We start from the raw sequence: 19,771 nt of genomic DNA on the forward strand, positions 1-19,771 counted from the left end.
TGTCTTTCTTGCACGAGAAGGTGAGAGAGAAGGAGAGAGTGAGATCTGAGACTGAGAACGCCATCGCTGTAGTTTGCCGTCACCGCTGCAAGCCTACAAGTCCTCCCCCTCCTCCTCCTCTTCTTCTTCTTCTTCTTCTAAACTCTTTCAGTTCAGCCGATAGTTTTCTTTCAAGTTTCAACCCTTATTTTCTCTTATATAGTATGCATCTTACCCTAGTATTCTAATCTAATGGGTAAGATGCTCAAACCGTTCGAACCATTTGACCCGAACGGTTGAACCGCTGACCCGAAAATCGATGGCCAGAACAGTTCTATTTTTAGGTCTGTTTTTAAAACCTTGATAAAATCAAATATATACAATATACAAGGTTTTGCAATTTATACTCTCTTTTTTTATACTGACCTACAATATTATTTTTTAGGTGGTCGGCTAAAATAAGCCAAGCAGTTTTGGGATATTTCTGGTTTCAATGATTAGTCGACTGGTTGAACCGTGTCTAAACCGAAAAGGGATCTGCTCCTCACACATGGGCGCCTCACAGACACATCCATCGTGCATTGGGAACATCTTCCATGAATGATAATTTATAAGTACGGGGGTAGGATGTGCGTGTACGGTGTGAGGCGCCCTGTGTGAAGAACAGATCCGGTCTCACCTGGTTGTCGAAACTCGAACGGTTTCGTTTTTTGTTTTTTCCCTTCTCTCCCTTCTGTTTTCCAGGAGAATCGCCCCGGGTCAACGATTCCGTTTAATGTCTGACCAAAGCCAAGGGTCCATCACCATCTCCGTCCAGCATGCGTTTGGACTTCAGATCAGCTATCAATACACAGTACCAAAAACGTCCCAACCACTATTACACCCGTACATCGGAAATATCTTCAATGAATGACAAAGAGATATTCTCAATGTGGGACTGCAGTGTTCTATTGGGATAGGAATAGTAATGCTCCCTTGGAGATCGAATCAGCCCCCACAACGTCCCACGTCATTCCTCGTATTATCATCAAGATATATTCCCAATACACGGCGGTGATATACTGTGAGATATTGTGGGGGCAGATTTGAACTCCTTCCTTTGCAGCAGATTCCTACTCGTCCTGCTTATCCCGAGCCTTGACTGTTCAGTCAGGTCTGCTACAGAAAAGGGAAAAAGAGAAAAAAGCGAAGAGGATTTTATTTGAATATAAAAAGAAAAAGCCAGCGCGACGCGGACTACCAAGTACCAGGGCATAGTTTTCCTTTAAAAGCACTGCTGGGCCCACCTTTGTCTGAAGCGTGCTCCCGAGGCAGCTCAGCTGCAATGATGCTTGATAGAAATACCTGACGATAGGACACGTGGCACGTATCAAACTCGTGAAACTAACTTTACCAAGTAGTTTGGTCAACAGATCCGACGGTAGGCAGCATTCCCTGCTTGATCTCTTTCAAAGGACGCGTCCCCAAATTCTTTGCTTCCAAGCCACGTGTTCTCAAATTCCACGTATCTGTAACGGCCATCAGCAGACTTTACAGCGGCACTCAAACACGTGGACTTGGGTTGTGGACCAACCGACCATTCCACAGGCCCACCTTACACTAAAACTGGTATGAACGGGCCAGATGAAGTTAAGAAGACAAAGGATACCTTCATGTGGGTCCCAGGGATCCACGCTGTAGGCATCATCAATTATTTGCCGTTGGATTAATGATGGAAGAGTTCGGAAGTTCGTAAGTAGTATGATATCGTGACACGTTGAAAACACCTTAAAATTATCCTCGGCGAGAGGGAAAGGGAAGGAGAGGGTTTCGTCATGTCTGTTGTTGATATAAAAGGACGGCACTCGTGTTCGTTACCTGCGTTATCTAGAGGTCCTGAAATCCTCTGAGAGACGGAAAAAACTCATCTACACTATCGCTCTGGAAACCCTAACTCCATATCCTAGGGCTCCATTTTCGCTCGGAAACCCCCTAGCCTTTCAGAACCCTATTCTGTAGCTAGTAATCTGTAAATCACGGCCTCTGAATCTCTAGCTCTCTTTACCGGCTTTGATAGCTCCGGGGGGAACTCTAATTTTCTCTGGGTTTCTTTTGATTCATTTGTTTCGAAACCCTAATTTCTTCATCAGAACTCTGGTATTTTTTTTTTTTGGCGACATCGAATGTGGTGAGGTTACAAGGTTACCGAGTCCTTTTTAGGTGTTTTTTGCCCCAGTCTGTTGAGCCCTATTTATCTTCGGGAAGTAATTCATTCAATTGGAAGAGGAGATCTACAGATATTTTTCTATAATTATATAATATAAAAAATTGTTTCCCTTTTCTGTTTTTTTTTTTTTTTGCACATACCATCGCTTTCTAGATACTAGTTTTGTTTTCTTTTCTTTTTCCACCAAAACTTAATTTTCTGTAGGAAAATCTAATTGGTTTAGACGTTTCTCTGTAACCCTAGTCTTGAATCCTTAATTTGCAAGGCTAGAGATTTGTTATCTTAGTTTAAATCTGGCAATTAGAACTACTGCTTCTAGTCTTCGGAGGCCTTTGCTCGAATACACAATAACACAACTGTGGCTTGTTTGAGATCGGGCTAGAAATGGTTGGAGGTGGAAGCAGGAGGGACGATGGGCCCTTGGGGATAAGCAATACGAACGTTTTCGCTGCTCTCGAAAGCCTTAGAAGAAAGAAGAAATCTGACAAGGAGCATGGGTCGTCGAAGAGCAAGGGATCTTCCAAAAACCAGGCCAAGGAACCTGAACCCCAGGTTTACTGGACGCCGGCACCTCTGACGGTGAAATCCTGGGCCGATGTTGATGATGATGACGATTACTATGCAACAACAGCTCCGCCTAGTGCTTGGGGTTCAACAGAACCACAACAAAGTAAGGATAGTTCAGCTCCCGTTGAGGTGTGTAGTTCGACCAACTCTTTACCTTTCTGTTTCCTTCCAGAGATATGCATTTTGGGCGATGTTTAATTCAGTTTTACTGTTGTGATGGATTTGTTATGGGGGTATGTTATTGATTCATTTTCTATTGAAACAGTCACTCTTTGATCTCAAAAACGTGTCAAGATTTTTCTTCAGACTTATCTCCAAATTCTTGTCTGTTTACAATATGCAATGCCAATATCTGATTTGGATATGTATATTTTAATGCAAGTAATTATCCCGTATCTATGTGGTGGTTTTGCATGCTGTTAAGGTGACCATGAACTTGTCTACGTAAAAGACGTTTGCATTGTAACAACTCGTTAATGAACGAGAAGAAACGGACGTTTACTTGTTTATTCTTCTATAAATGTTGTTCCTAGAAATGATTTTGATATCCAATACTGATTGGAAATCAATATTGATATTTCTGATATGGATGGAAAAAGTTGATGTATGTGAGCATTATATCTCCGAAGAAGGCTGTTTTCTTGTTTGCATTACGTCAGTTGTAAGTGCTGGACGAACCCACTTCTAATGAATACGTATCTTTAACGCATTTCACCATTTCCTACTCTGATCTGATATGCATAGTGTGATTTAAGTGTATCAAAATACCAAGACTAAACGACAAGAGACTGAATGTGTTTATTTAGGGCAAACTAATGTTGTATTTACAAGGATATGGGAGTCAGAATCCAACGCTTGTCCAAGAGTCTGGCTTGGCAAGATGAGAAAACATAGACTCACGAAAATAGTTCATATATGATATATCATCAAAGTAGTTCACTTCTTTTCTAATCAAGCAGAAGAAAATTGTTCTTTTTTTCTGAATTCTAACATTGTATGCCTGCAAAAAATGTTGGCTTTGTTACTAAGCAACATTTGATATAAAAATTATAGTAACCTTGAACATTAGCTGTTCATTTATGTCAAATAAAAATGGGATGTTACGTTGAAGTGTCACTGAGAAAGGATTATTGGACTCTGATGCATGTCTGTCATGGGTATGCCATCTATTTAGGAAAATCCATGCAACAATGGTGCAATCATGCATATTTATTTTTTCCTACATTTGTGGGATGATATTTGTGTCCCTGTGCTTATTTGGCATGTGATCCTAGTAAATGCAGTCTTCATGCAACACATATACATAATAGTTGTTTTACTGTTCAATGAGGTTAATGAATCATAAATGAGGGGAACTATTGATAAAAAATAAATGAGGGGAACTATTGATAAAAAATAAATGAGGGGAACTAATAAGTATTGCAAGTTGTCTAATTTATTAAGGGTAAAATCCGTAATTATACTTTGTTAATCATAAAAAAGTTCAAAATTATACTGAAAATATTCCCAACCGCAATGCAAAAGTAGAACAATCATAAGCTCACAAGTTACCTACTGTTATGGAGTTCTACATGGAGATTAACCTCTTTTATTTGCATTACTAAATTCCTTGAAGGTAGATGACACTGACACTAGGTAGTACTAGTTTTTCCTACCACTTAGAATCTATTATGTCTTCAAATGTCACCAATTTTGTTTTATTCATTTCCTGTATTTTAGCACAAAACTATGTAAAAAGCTGCTGTATATCTTTATTTGGTGCCAAAACACTCTTAGACACCTATATAACAAAATAAAATAGTGAACTATTTAACAGCTTTCTACAATTGGTTAGCTCTCATCAAGGTGAATGGTTTTTCACCCTTTCTAATGGATATCAATCCAAGCAGTCTATGATGTGCATTTCACTTTGATGACATTAGAGTAATAAATTTTAGAAGCTGAATTCTCTTGCAAGTTGCAAGTATTTACTGTACCGAATAGCTTTTTATAACTAGAATTTTTACCAGTTAATTAAAAAATGTTAGTTTGGTGACATTTTATTCTTCCAATGGATCCTGATACATTAGGTGAAGTTGTTTGGCCAAAATTTCAGAAACTCATCCCAAACTTTTGGTGTTTCACACAAAACTTAGTTTATCTGAATTTTCAGTTCTATAGGATCCATACAGAGTTGTGTTCTAAGAGATATTTATATTGTCTCTTATTTGGCTGTGAATATCAGAGAGCCCTTGTGTGCCAGGCTCCTGATTACCTTAAACTTGTAGTCCTACGTGGTTTGTTGTGTATTTTCCTGCTGTTTGTGAGCGAGTTGATCAATTACTCAATGACAAGTACGGAAAAATTCATAATTAGTTCATTGATAAATCATTGTAATAATTTGAAATAGGAAAGTAATAGTGGGTTAAGGGTGTGTTAGGAAAATTATAACTGCATAGTACCACTTTCATTCATCAAATTGAATAATTGATGCACACATGAATAAATAATAGAAACCTAATTTATCTATCTTAATTGGTTTCTTAGCAATAAATAAATAAACAAATAAACAAATAAATAATAGTTTTGAATTTTTGTTGCATGAACACAAAGCTAGACATGGCTTTAATAGTTCATTCCGTAGAGCAATGGTAACCATCTAAAATATTGTTCATTGTTTGGTGTCAACTTGTTGTGGTACCCAATTCAAACGAGACATTAGTCCAATTTTCCAAATGGATTACCATTGTCAGCTCATCCAATATGGATTCAAAATTATAGTTTCTGTTTCATCAAATTTGTACATCATTTAAGCAGTTAATTTTGATGGTTAGTCTTCATATTTAAAGTTTTTTTTTTCCATGGTCTCCTAGATGATTGTTTCCCTTTTTGTGGATTCAGCTTCATACATTGGCATTCTTGAGCCTGGATGAAATCAGTTCCCTAGGGTTAGGCTTTGGTTCATATTTGAGTCATTGTAATTGTTGCATGCTTTGGTTTGATTGCTATTACTTAAAAATGCTATATATGAACACAAAATTTAAGGTACAATTTTATTTTGCTATTTAATTATGTCATGGAATGGGTAATAGTCGATGTAGGATTCTATAATTGGTCTGTTCATCTTAGTTGCATTTGGATCTCTCATGATTGGCATTGCATTAGTCGATATACACCATTAGATGTAGGTACTAGATCATATATTAATTGTAAATTTCTCATACAGCTTTTTGCAATAATGCCATACTGTTAGAAGACCTGTAAATTTTGGAGGCAAGTTGAAAGGGTGTCTTTATGATATTACAGGAAAGTGAAAGTGAGGAAGATGGTATTGATTTAGGTGATGATGATGTTGAAGAAGAACATGAGGAAGAACATGACCATGAGCCTGAGGTCTCGGTGCAAGCTGAGACGGTGGTGAAGAAGCCTTCTCAAGCTTCTGTGGCACCTAAGGAGGCAGAGAGGCAGCTATCAAAGAAGGAGCTGAAGAAAAAAGGGCTTGAAGAACTTGATGCCCTTTTGGCTGAGCTGGGTATACCCAAGAAAGATACACCGGGCCCAGAGGAATCACGTGGTAATCTTTTTTAGCCTATTATTACATAGCCTACATATGGATATTCTTTTTTGGCTCGGTGCAGTGCTATATCAAAGCGTTTGAATAGTTAGTTGAGAGCATGACTGGACCACTAACTAGTCAATCAATAGGTCGTGTGGGTTAATTAAGCAGCAACTAGGGTAAATAGTCAACCTAGTCAATCAATAGGTCGTATGGGTTAATTAAGCAGCAACTAGTGTAAATAATCAACCTAGTCAACCCCAAAATTATTATAAAGATTACCTTTTCTTATGTATATTCCTAATTAATTAAAATAATATTGTTTATGCTATTATCTTTTTATATGATCTAAGTATTTGTAATGTTGTATGGTTTTCTGATGGTGTATAAAAAAGAAGGTATAAAATTATAGAAGACAACCGAGGAGTTCTATTAATTCTCAGTCAATAGTGTGGTGGTATGTAGTTGCCACAAATAAGGGGCTAATCAAATTGTCAAGGTTGTGCTCGTTCTTTGGAAAACAAAGGCCATATCTCTCTATCATCTAGCCTTCCTTTTTTATGTTTGGTAGATAAAAATAATTTAGATTAAATGTTTTATATCATTTTTATTGGATCTTTGCATTCTATATTAACTTGTTTATGATATTACATCTACATCTTAAATTTAGAATGTATTGTTTTTGTGTTTGATTAGTCCTAGGTATTTAGTAGTCATGACATTGAATAGATAGAGAGGCCAGAGTCATAGACAAACCATATCGATAGCACTGTTTCAGTGTTTATTTGCTATTATGATGATGACACATTCTTAATTGATTACTTAATATAAGATGGCTGTATCATAATCTGCGACATTATTTATTAGATCCAGATATATAAAGCAACATTCTTTATTGGTCTATATAAATCAACATTATTTATTAGATCCACATACGCACTCTTAATTTAGTAGCCCCTCTCTTTCTCTCAAACACATATTCAAGAACGTTTCTGCAGTGAATGCAAATGCATACCATCTTTGCTTCCATATTAGTGAATGTATCTTGGGTTTTTTAACTGCAAAGTTTCTCCCGTGGTCTTTGTGTTGTTGGTTTGTCTCTTCAAGATCATAGGGAAAATAATGCTTGCAAGGTGAATCGTATGTGGTCATGTTGCAAAATCGGTGATAATTCTGTGATTGAAATTCCACTTGTTGATATGACGTGAAAATGTTAGTTTTCAGTGTCTTGTGATATGGCTTCTGGATGCAGTAAAAGTTCATTTTGACAAACAAAAAGATTTTTCCCTGCTGCTAGTACTTGCTGGTGTCACACGAGACAGATTCATTTAAGACTTTCTATTGATAGTTTTATATTCACTATGCTATGTGCTGTCTCAGTGAAAGTAAGTGCCCTCATACTTTGCACGGTTACTTGTTCGAATTGGTTCTCCTCTACTCGTGTACCTGTGTAAAAGGTCGCTGAAGTGATAATTGTATGTTGTGTTCTGGTACATGCTAGCGGACATTTCATGTGGTTATCTTTCTTCTTGTACTGGCAGGTGCTGCACAAGATAAGAAGGAAGAGGAGCTCAATGGATATTCAGAGAAAAAGGAGAATGCCACCGGGGAGAGCAAAAGTGCAAAGAAGAAGAAGAAGAAGGACAAATCTTCAAAGGAAGCTAAAGAATCACAGGATCAACTTAATGGCTCAGACAATGCACCAGATGAAACTGCTGGCACTGAACAGGCAGAGCAGACAAGTTCCATTGATGTGAAGGAACGGATAAAGAAGGTTGCATCTATGAAAAAGAAAAAGTCAAGTAAAGAGATGGATGCTGCTGCCAAAGCTGCTGCCGTTGAGGCTGCTGCTAGGAGTGCAAGACTTGCTGCAGCAAAGAAGAAAGAGAAGAACCACTACAATCAACAGCCGGTGCGGTAAGGACCCTCTCTCCCTGCCCCCGCTCCCTGGATATGATCGTGTTCATGTATTCCCCCGTTCCATTTGTTGAAGCAAAATAAACAGCAGTCTCTGGTGTTGGGGAATAATCTTTGATATGGTACAGCTCTGGTTTTTCCTGGAAGAATCCATTTTGACATTATAGGTTGTCTCAACGCCCAAAATGTCTTGTGACATTATTATTCCAGACAATTTTTCTTATGCAAAATTTCTTCTTGCATGTTGTTAGTTGATGAACTTGATAGCTCACTGCGCTGTTCATTTGGTGCCTTGGTGGTTGTGGTTCCGGTTCACTTAAGATGTTGACGAGTATCAGTTGGTGTCATGAATGGATGGATGGATGGATCTACATGGGATTATGAAATCCAGCCACAAATGTGTAGCTTGTCTAAGTGTTTGCTGGCGTTATGATGCAAAGTTGTAGAGAATCAGGTGAAAGAAATAGCCCCCTTGGGGAACACCTTCATTGTTGTAACTTGTAACGCGTCTTATTGTCTTGTTCTTTTTCTACTTTGGTTCGTTCCAAGGGACAAAACAACGTGGGGTTGCACATCCCCCCGAAACCAACTGAACCAGAGTTTGCAACTCTCGGTATCATGTATCCTGTTTGTACGAAGTCTATGCCCCCCCTCCCCTCCCTGTAGCCTGTTGCCTTCCCGGCTCTGGGACCTTACCTTGGGGTGGTGGCTTCGTAAGGAGCACATTTGCACCTCGTGGTGTCCACACTAACGTTGTGGAAAACCCTGGAAGTCATTTTCAAACCCTCTTGGTTGGATCATGGATGTATGAAGAAGCGTGCCCATTGCATCGCTTATTCCTACTGGCATCATTTGCATCAGCTTTCTCATCTGATGGTCAGGTGTCATTTTAGACAAACAAATACGAACCTGCCATTTCCAGATATGAACACATGGCAATATAATGTATGTAATTTACGTTACAAGCGTCCTGGAAAGTCTTGTGCACCATGCCATGCAGCCAACATTGGTAAGTCATTTCAGCCTGGGGTGGAATTTCTGGTTTATTCTAAAGGCCTTCGATACAATGGCATGCAATACTTGGCTTGGTGTGTGTTGCATTGTCTTCTTTCAATTGCGTGGTTGGTTCCAAGCATGGGTGCTAAGATGATAGGCGAGCAAGTTGGATATTTATTACAACAATCAATCTCCCTTATATGTTGAAGGGTGGGACGCTATGTTGCCATCATATTGTCATCCCAGCGGCATTGGCCGGTGTAATGGTTTGACGTTTATAAAAGAACAAAGGAAAAACTGAAAAGATGACTTGGACCCAAGTAGTGAGATAGCCAGATAGGAATATAGGATAAATCACTATTCTATTCTAGTAATAAATACGCGCTGAATGGTATAGTGGTCGTCTGTCGTCAATTATTACAAGGGAAAATCCCCGATTAGTATACCTTGTGCTTTATAGGCCCAGTGCCACTTTTTTTGTCCCTTCTGAACTTTGAAATCCGACAATTCAGTAATCATTATTAACCAGCCTGTTAAGTGGCACTTGAAAAGACAAATGCTTTTTCAGTGTCATTTAATTTTTTTTTATCAATCATTAAAACGTTGATAAAAAATAAACAGTTCTAAATCCTTGCCTCTTCTGTTTAAGTTGGGTCAGTTTGGAAGAAGTGCAAATACAAATATGTAGAGTGCAAAATCTTGTATTTTGTATTTGTTTTGTATATATTTGTATTTGTACTCTTTCCAAACTCAAATGTACACTACAAATATATACAGTATAAATGTATACTAAATAATACAAAGTACAAGGTTTTGCGCTCTGAATATTTGTATTTGTACTCCTTCCAAAATAAGCCTAATTCAGTATTTCATCAACTTTTTTATAGTTATGATTTGCACTTCCATTTGATCACTCTGCATCTCCGACCCACAAATTTATCCCACATCACTACTCACAAAACACTACTTCCATGTATTGGGGACATCTCTCCATGAATGACAACGGAGATATTCTAATACACATATGTAGTGCCTTGTGGGTAGGAGATCATATGTCCCTATGAATGCATGCATGAAGTGTTGTCTTGTGAGTACGAGATCTGGAGTGTATCTTTGTTCCTGCTAATTTTCACCAACTCAAACGAAATTTACACTGCAAACAAACTGAGCCTCAAGGGAAATGGAAAAAATATCAAAATGATCTGGAAGGATTGTTGTTACATTTATCCCTATTTGGGTGCCAAAATGAAATGTTTCAAAACGTCTTCATCTCTCTGTCCAGGACGAGCTTGAAATGAAACTATTCTTGCTACCATTCGAACTGAAAAACTTAAACTTTGAAACAAGATGAGACGAAATATATTCCATCCATCTACAATGGCCAATGGATTTTAGAAATAAACCAAGGATTCAAACCATGGTCTTTTAAAATAGTGGAGTTGCAGCCAATCCACTGCAGAATTCTGAAATTACAGCCCCCATAGTTTACTAGTAGCTCCCCTATAAACCGCATCCTGCCTGTGGATTTGGCATCAATCCACGGTCAGGATTCATCCCACCTGTACAGTGGGGCAAAGAATTCTGTGGTGGGCTGAACTGTCATTCTCCCAAAAAAGAAGGTGATGCACAAAAAAAAAAAAAAAAAAAAACTCAGAACAAGAAGCTCAGTGCTTCAAACAAATGTCACCAAGGGGGTGTTCGGATCTGTTCACGTAGGGATGCAAATGGATTGAATCGGATTCAAACCACTATATATTCGAATCCAATCCGACAATGTTCGTGTCAGATTAGATCAGATTCGAAGATCCGACTTGTTTTCTTTAAAATTTAATAAATTATTGAAAGAAAAATAAAATATATTAATTTAAATAAAGTAAAAGAAAAAAATACAAGTATTTTTTAATTATTTTTACCATATACATACATGTTTTTTATAAAGCATAATTAATATAACAAATTTATAAAAATATAATATAAAAAATATATTTATAAATAAATAACATATATAAGTATTATATATATATTTATATTTATAAATATATAATATATTGGATCAGATAGGGGGATCCGCATCCGGTTTAATTTCTGTTTGGATCCCATTATCCAATTCGATCCAAAATTCCAAACAGGATGATCTGAATTTAACCAAATACGACTAAAATGATCTGATCCATTTGGATCCCTAATCTGCTGACCACAATACATTGTTAGCCACGTTCACCCCACCACACATCTGGAACATCATTTGTAGTTTACATCATCCATATTCCTGATATATGCACGGCTGGATGTGCGTGGCCAGCAATGTATTTGTGGTCAGCCATCAAGGGTCCCAGCTACCAAAGACAAAGAGTAGACACGGATGGTGTCGTTTTGTTGCCCGGATGCAGTAGGTCATGTGCCCTCTGCATGGAACCTTTCAAGAGTTAACAATTTAACATGATGATGCAAGAGTTCCAAAAAGGAAAAAGTCTACACCGAAACCTTGTGCCGTGTTTGGTTTGATAGAAAATAAAAGATAATCAAAGAAATTCGTGTTTGAGAAGAAAGAAGTTTTCAACTGACACTGTTAAAATGCTTAAGTTCAAGTGTTGTAATTGTGATCGCTAATGTATGATTTTTTTTTTTTCAAAAAAAAAAATGCTATATCAGCAGTATTCTAAACGTGAACTAAGATCAATCTTGAATTAATAAAGTAAACTAAAGAAAGAAGAGAAGACTAAGAGAGCAGAATAGAAAGAATGGCGAGGAGAAAAATCTTAACCTTTCCTAACAGCTAGCCGACCTTAATTAAATATGTGACAATATTTTTTCACTAAGAAGTAAGAAGCCACTTCAAAAGAGAGAGAAAGAATTCAAAAAGAGAGAATAGAAAGAGAAACTTATAATGATAGAAATTAGCGTAGATTCATCCAATCCACGAACTTTGTTAAGCAAAATGAAATAACAAAAACTAATAATATTTCTAATTGAGCTTTACTCCCAACAAGAGTAACTAATCAAAGCACCTTGCGAATTTTGATGAATACCATTGGATTGGTCACTTTTTTATGATACGGGTTGATTAGGGTTGCAAGTCGGGCCGGGTTAAGACGGGTTGAAGCCAATCCTAGCCCAATCCTAAGTTCTAAATCCCCAACCCTAATCCTAACCCAATCCGATCTACCCAACTTTAACCCTAACCCTAACTAAATTCCTTCAATCCCAATACAACCCAAAGTCAATTTCGGGTTGGGCCCAACCCAACCTTCTTCCCATCCCTTATAATCTTGTAAAACTTCTTAGTCTCATATCTTAACTCAACTTTCACTATATATATTAATCCTATGTTTTATTAGTATTTGTTTGTTGATGTTTTTATTGGTTCTTTAAGTATAAAATTCAGAAAAAAAAAGTGTTTGAAATGACTATAGTTTATTATGAGTTATGACTTATAATAGATTTTTTATGGGTAGCAAGCTATGGGTGGTAAAACAACAAAGAGGAGATAAAGAATAAAATATTCAAAAACATAAAATATGTTATTAAGGTTTTAGTATTTCTAATTAGTACTAAGTGAAGTGATTATCTTAAAAAAAAATAAATGATAGTATGTGGCGGGGGCTATACAATATCATGCATATAAACAAATCAATATATGTTATATCATATATATAATATATTTATATATGATATGTACTATAGAATCGGGTTCGAGTTGCCCAATGGGTTAACCCTAACTCAATCCGAAGTAAAATTATATTCATAAATTTCAACTCTAACCTCAACCCGAGCATCAACCCGACCCAAGTTGTATGCTTAGGGTTGATTGGCTACAAGTTTTTCTGATATATGTCTTTTTGGTATTATAGGCAAACCTAACACTTCTAACACCCAACTAAGGGGTGTTTCTTAAATTGCCCGTAGGTATGATTTTGTTCTTTTGAAACAAAAACAACTGTCATGAGCTGCCATATTCCCCTATTTAGGGATATATAGAAAATTAACATTTATCAAAATAAAAAGAATACTTACAACCACCTTGTATATCGTCCAAAATGTACAGATTTATTTTATTCTAAGAAGAGTCGATTCCTTTCAAATCAATAATAACCAAATGAGACTCTGATTCAAGGAGAGCATTTTACATTGATTAATTCAGTTAGTAAAGAAAGAAATATGCTCCTAGCTACATCTAATCCAATTCCCCGTTGGCAAACAGACTGAAATTCCCTTTGCCACTGGACTCCACCAAACAAATGAAATCAATTGATTCAGTTTGATCTAAGCATATAACACACAGAGGATCGATCAGTATGCAACTCCTTGACCCTCCATAAGAAGATTAGAAGAGAATTGAAAACAATTGAGGCAAAAAGTTTAGTACTCCTGCTCTGCTATTGGAATAAAATTTCTTTAATAGTCAACATCTCCCATCTGGATCCAGTCCAGGCCAGAATTATCACAGTGGCTTTCTTCACATTTAATTTACACGGATTCATTTTATAATAAAGTCAACACTTACTCATTCCATTGACCTGAATTTTGATGATGAAGTCTCTAATCCTCAAATGCACAGAACTTCCATGGAAGAAAAATCAATAGGAAATATGTCAGCTTAATCGAATAAGGCAAGGTTTTTAAAATTGGATCGGACAGGGAATCATTCTGACGACCAATTCTCCGATCAAACGGTCCAACTATCCACTCGAGTGGCTGCATCGATCCCATCTTAGGGCCTGTTTGGAAGGGTTGAGCTGAAGGATTCTGCTAAGCTATGCATTGAAGTGCTCAAAAAAAAAAAAACATTGAAAACAGTCTGAAGCAGATATATCCCTTCAAAAATGACCAATAGCCGATTTGGGCGCTCTGGATTTTCTCACCAAAAATAGCTTCCAAAAGTATCCATGTGGGGCTCACCTTCGAAAATCAGAAGCCACTGCACTTCCACCTTCCCAAATGGGCACTTAATTTCTTCATACAGGACCAATGTTCATTCCTGAAACATTTTCAGGAAAGCAATTGGTTATGCAGCTTGGGGTGGGGATTCGGTTTATCAGGTATAAAACAGAATCAATTAAATTAAAACAGAGTAAAACCAAAATAACCAAAACCAATTTTTTTGTTTGGTCTTTGATTAAAATTGAATTTTATTCTATAATGAAATTTGATTAATTAACTTAATTTTTTAGTTAATCAAAATTTCAATTCCAAAAACTAAAACAGATTAACTAAGAGGGTGTTCGATAACATGGTTGGTTTTGTTGTTGGAAGCAAAAAAACACATGCCGCATCAGCAAAATTATATAATTTTAGCTGATACGGCAGTTGTTTTTGTTTTCAAAAACCATGTTGCCGAACAGGTAAACACCCCCTAACATACCCCAAAACCAAATTAATCGATTCAATTATTTTGATTTTAACCAAATAATTATACCCTTCTTCTCTCTTCTTATACATATGCATTTTGCACGTGCCACTCAATCAATATAAAAAACGAGACATCAAGACGTCATTTTATGTTAATTTTTATCATATTCATAATATGTATCAATAAATTACTATTTATTGTTTTCAAACAAATATGTTTAACTTGTGCAGCAAAAATTGCAATAAAATAAATACATGTATATTCAAGTTGGGATTGCTTATACCTGTTCTGATCAACTAAGACGCAAATCAAGCAAGTAAGCTGAATCCCTTACTATTCCTATTGTGTACATCTTTAATTTTATTTTTTAAAAAACTTATCACCTCTATTATGTATATTTATGATTCTCCTCTGATGTAATATGTCTAATACTAATACTCTTCTTAGAAATGGGCCTAGTTCAAATCTTGAAACCTAAAAGTTCTTAAAAAGAGTTCACATCTTCCCCACAGAATGCGTCCCAAAAATGCTTCACATACACATCTCAACGTACATTAAAAATATCTTCCGTATTTATAATCGAAGGAGTATAAATACAAATATAAACAGTATAAATATATACAAAATAATAGAAAATGTAAGATTTTGCACTCTATAATTTTATATTTGTACTTCTTCCAATCTGAGCTTAATACACAATTAAGATGTATGTGAGAGGTTTTTGGGGCGCAATTTGTGGGGGGTAGATTTGGATTCTCTTAAAACTATGAGCCAGAGATTTCGTTGGAAGTTGCAGCCTATAGCAGATATGGGCTTGTCAAAATCTAGTGTTTATAAGTAGGGGTGCCAACGAGCCGAGCTTTTCATGAGCTGTTCAAGCTCAGCTCGTGAGGCTCGCGAGCCGGCTTGAATATATATAATAAAATTATATGGGCTTGTCAAAATCTAGTGTTTATAAGACGCCCACCGATGAGCCATAACGGCATACCCCACGAGCTCGGTAGCTCACCAAGGAGCTCGCCAAGGAGCTCGGTAGCTCACCAAAGAGCTCGCCAAGGAGCTAGGCAGCTCTCCAAGGAGCTCGCCACCAAGGAGCCAGGCAGCTCGGCAAAGCTCGCCACAAGCAGCTCGGCATAGCTCCCCCGGGCAGCTCGCCACTTGTAGGGTAGCTCGATACAGAAGAGTAGTTTGGCGTATCGCATCAAGATCTTCTGCCTGACAACCTGACCCAAACACCGACCCGCCGACCTGACAACCTGGCCCAGGCGCCGACCTGGCCACCTTACACAAGCGCCAGCCTGACAACCTCGAGGAGTTCACCACCGTACCCCGGTTCTGACGGGATGTGACGAGTCTTACCGTTTGAAGGCTTTTCACCCACCTAACCCGCAAGGACACCACTATATAAAGACTCCGACCCCAAAAGCTGAGGGGAGAGAAAAAAGGATGGTAACCCCTGCTCTCTAGCTCTCTCATTTCTCTCCAAGCTATCTGTAATCAGAATGCTAACTTAGGCATCAGAGAGTCCCCGCCGAGTCCTCTGATTCAGTTCTCGCAGGTCCCTCAGCTCCCGCCGCCTACAAAGGAGAGGAAATCACCTCATGTAGAGGGCAGTCGGGTTGGCGCACGGCCTGCGTGACCTGGCCGACCTGGATCAGCCCGGCACATGATCCGTCCTAGCCGACCTCGCAACCCATAAGACGCCCACCGATGAACCATAACGGCATACCCCGCGAGCTCGGTAGCTCACCAAAGAGCTCGCCAAGGAGCTAGGCAGCTTTCCAAGGAGCTCGCCACCAAGGAACCAGGCAGCTCGGCAAAGCTCACCACAAGCAGCTCAGCATAGCCCAAGGAGCTCGGCATAGCTCCCCCGGGCAGCTCGCCACTTGTAGGGTAGCTCGATACAGAAGAGTAGTTTGGCGTATCGCAGGAAGATCTCCTGCCTGACAACCTGACCCAGACACCGACCCGCCGACTGACACAGACGCCGACCTGACAACCTGGCCCAGGCGCCGACCTGGCCACCTGACACAAGCGCCAGCCTAACAACCTCGAGGAGTTCACCACCGTACCCCGGTTCTGACGGGATGTGACGAGTCTTACCATTTGAAAGCTTTTCACCCACCTAACCCGCAAGGACACCACTATATAAAGACTCCGACCCCCAAAGCCGAGGGGAGAGAAAAAGGGATGGTAACCCCTGCTCTCTAGCTCTCTCATTTCTCTCCAAGCTCTCTGTAATCAGAATGCTAACTTAGGCATCGGAGAGTCCCCGCCGGGAAAATACCCCCGGGTCCTCTGATTCAGTTCTCGCAGGTCCCTCAGCTCCCGCCGCCTACAAAGGAGAGGAAATCACCTCATGCAGAGGGCAGTCGGGTTGCTCTGCACCAGGGAGCTCCACCATCCTCTGAGTTGCAGGCCGCCTAGGAGCAGGTCAAATGATGAGTCCCCCAGACAATTCGCCACCAGGGAGCTTGCCACCAAGTAGTCTCCACCAGGGAGTTCGCCACCAAGTAGCTCTCCACCAGGGAGCTCGCCACCAGGCAATTCTCCACCAGGCAGTTCTCAACCAGGGAGTTCGCCACCAAGCAGTTCGCCACCAAGTAGCTCTCCACCAGGGAGCTCGCCACCAGGCAGTTCTCCACCAGGGAGCTCGCCACCAGGTAGTTCTCCACTAGGGAGTTCGCCACCAAGCAGTTCGCTACCAAGTAGCTCTCCACCAGGGAGCTCGCCACCAGGCAATTCTCCACCAGGGAGTTCGCCACCAAGTAGCTCATCACCAAGGCACGTCACCACCGGGTCAAATAACGAGGTACTTAGCCAAAAAATTTTATACATCACAAAAAATTGGTACGTGACCAGAAACGGTTACATCAATTGGCGCCGTCTGTGGGAAACGCTACAAAAAGCTAAGTTCTCATCCTACAAAAGCTAAGTTCTCATCTTACCAAAGCTAAGTCCTCACTTTTTTAGAAATTGAAGCTATCGCTTTATAGTTTGCATTTTTTATGAACTCAAAGACTATGCAGGGAGCTAACAGACTAAGTAGCTCTACCAACCTTACTTTCAATTCAGATAAAGCCTCATCAGTCCTCTTCACAAGGTCCCCCCTACAAAGATGAGCTCTTCGTGGCTTCCGCGGGAGTTGGCGGCCAACAGACTACATAGGCACCCTTACCGGTCGAGCCTTCCAAGGCTCCCGTGTGAGCTGGCGACCTAAAGTTAGTAGTGCTACCCCCGAAGGTCGAGCTCCTAGTAGCTTCTTGTAGGAGTGGGTGACCGGCATTACGAAGCTGATGCTGCACAATCATAGCTCGGCACCTCACAGGCAAAGCCTACGGGCCACATTACTGCTTAAGACCCGGTCGCCTCTCCGGCACGGGCAAAGTCAAAAAATAGTAGACTATGAGTCACTCCCAAAGCCTACGGGCCACATTACTGCTTAAGACCCGGTCGTCTCTCCGGCACAGGCAAAGTCAAAAAAGAGTAGACTACGAGTCACTCTCAAAGCCTACGGGCCACATTATTGCTTAAGACCCGGTCGCCTCTCCAGCACGGGCAAAAGTCAAAGAAGAGTAGACTACGAGTCACTCCTAAAGCCTACGGGCCACACTATTGCTAAATATCTAGTCGCTTCCTCGGCAGGAGCAAAATCAGCAAAAGTGAACTATAAGTTTCCCTAGAGCCTAAGGGCTACACTACTGAACTGGCGGAGACCCCCTCGCCTTACTAGTAGCTCCCAAAGCCTAAGGAATTGGATCAACACTTACTAGCTCGTCGACTTACGGGCCAAAAGAAATCTACTCCCTTCGCTGAGTTACTCTCAGCTCGGGAATGGGGGGCAAATGATGAGGGAAGATTTGGCTCTCTAGTGAAATTGTGACACGTGGCACCTCGTGACAACTAGGCGACACCCAGGCAACAACTTACCAAGTCGGTGTCCCGCCGGGGCACTGACCTAGCCGGCCTAGCGCGGCCTGGCGCGGCCTGCGCGACCTGGCCGACCTGGATCAGCCCGACATGATCCGACCTGACCGACCTGGCAACCCATAAGACGTCCACCGATGAACCATAACGGCATACCCCGCGAGCTTGGTAGCTCACCAAGGAGCTCGGTAAATCACCAAAGAGCTCGCCAAGGAGCTAGGCAGCTCTCCAAGGAGCTTGCCACCAAGGAGCCAGGCAGCTCGGCAAAGCTCGCCACAAGCAGCTCGGCATAGCTCCCCCGGGCAGCTCGCCACTTATAGGGTAGCTCGGTACAGAAGAGCAGTTTAGCGTATCGTAGGAAGATCTCCTGCCTGACAACCTGACAACCTGACCCAGACACCGACCTACCGACTGACACAAGCGCCGACCTGACAACCTGGCCCAGGCGCCAACCTGGCCACCTAACACAAGCGCCAGCCTGACCACCTCGAGGAGTTCACCACCGTACCCCGGTTTTGACGGGATGTGACGAGTCTTACCGTTTGAAGACTTTTCACCCACCTAACCCGCGAGGACACCACTATATAAAGACTCCGACCCCCAAAGCCGAGGGGAGAGAAAAAAGGATGGTAACCCCTGCTCTCTAGCTCTCTCATTTCTCTCCAAGCTCTCTGTAATCAGAATGCTAACTTAGGCATCGGAGAGTCCCCGTCGGGAAAATACCCTCGGGTCCTCTGATTAAGTTCTCGCAGGTCCCTCATCTCCCGTCGCCTACAAAGGAGAGGAAATCACCTCATGCAGAGGGCAGTCGGGTTGCTCTGCACCAGGGAGCTCCACCATCCTCTGAGTTGTAGGCCGCCTAGGAGCAGGTCAAATGATGAGTCCCACCAGGTAGTTCGCCACCAGGCAGTTCATCACCAAGGAGCTCGCCACCAGGCAGTCTCCACCAAGCAGTTCGCCACCAAGTAGCTCTCCACCAGGGAGCTCGCCACCAGGCAGTTCTCCACCAGGGAGCTCACCACCAGGTAGTTCTCCACCAGGGAGTTCGCCACCAAGCAGTTCGCCACCAAGTAGGCAATTCTCCACCAGGGAGCTCGCCACTCGGTAGTTCGCCACCAAGCAGTTCGCCACCAAGTAGCTCTCCACTAGGGAGCTCGCCACCAGGCAGTTCTCCACCAGGGAGTTCGCCACCAAGTAGCTCATCACCAAGGCACGTCACCACCGGGTCAAATAACGAGGTACTTAGCCAAAAAAATTTTTATACATCACAAAAAATTGGTACGTGACCAGAAAC

General features: G+C 40.8%; 1 protein-coding gene across 1 annotated transcript; it reads left to right on the forward strand.

Moving 5' to 3' along the window:
- Positions 1-1,785: 1,785 nt before the first annotated feature.
- LOC104592280 (uncharacterized) lies at positions 1,786-8,446 on the forward strand. The gene is made up of 3 exons (XM_010251562.3): positions 1,786-2,881; positions 6,038-6,305; positions 7,829-8,446. Exons 1-3 carry the CDS (start codon positions 2,570-2,572, stop codon positions 8,206-8,208), a joined length of 960 nt encoding a protein of 319 aa, XP_010249864.1. The 5' UTR covers positions 1,786-2,569; the 3' UTR covers positions 8,209-8,446.
- Positions 8,447-19,771: the final 11,325 nt, after the last annotated feature.

This window comes from Nelumbo nucifera, chromosome 8, assembly GCF_055504915.1.
Source record: "Nelumbo nucifera cultivar China Antique chromosome 8, China Antique-T2T, whole genome shotgun sequence".
Classification (NCBI taxonomy): Eukaryota; Viridiplantae; Streptophyta; class Magnoliopsida; order Proteales; family Nelumbonaceae; genus Nelumbo; species Nelumbo nucifera.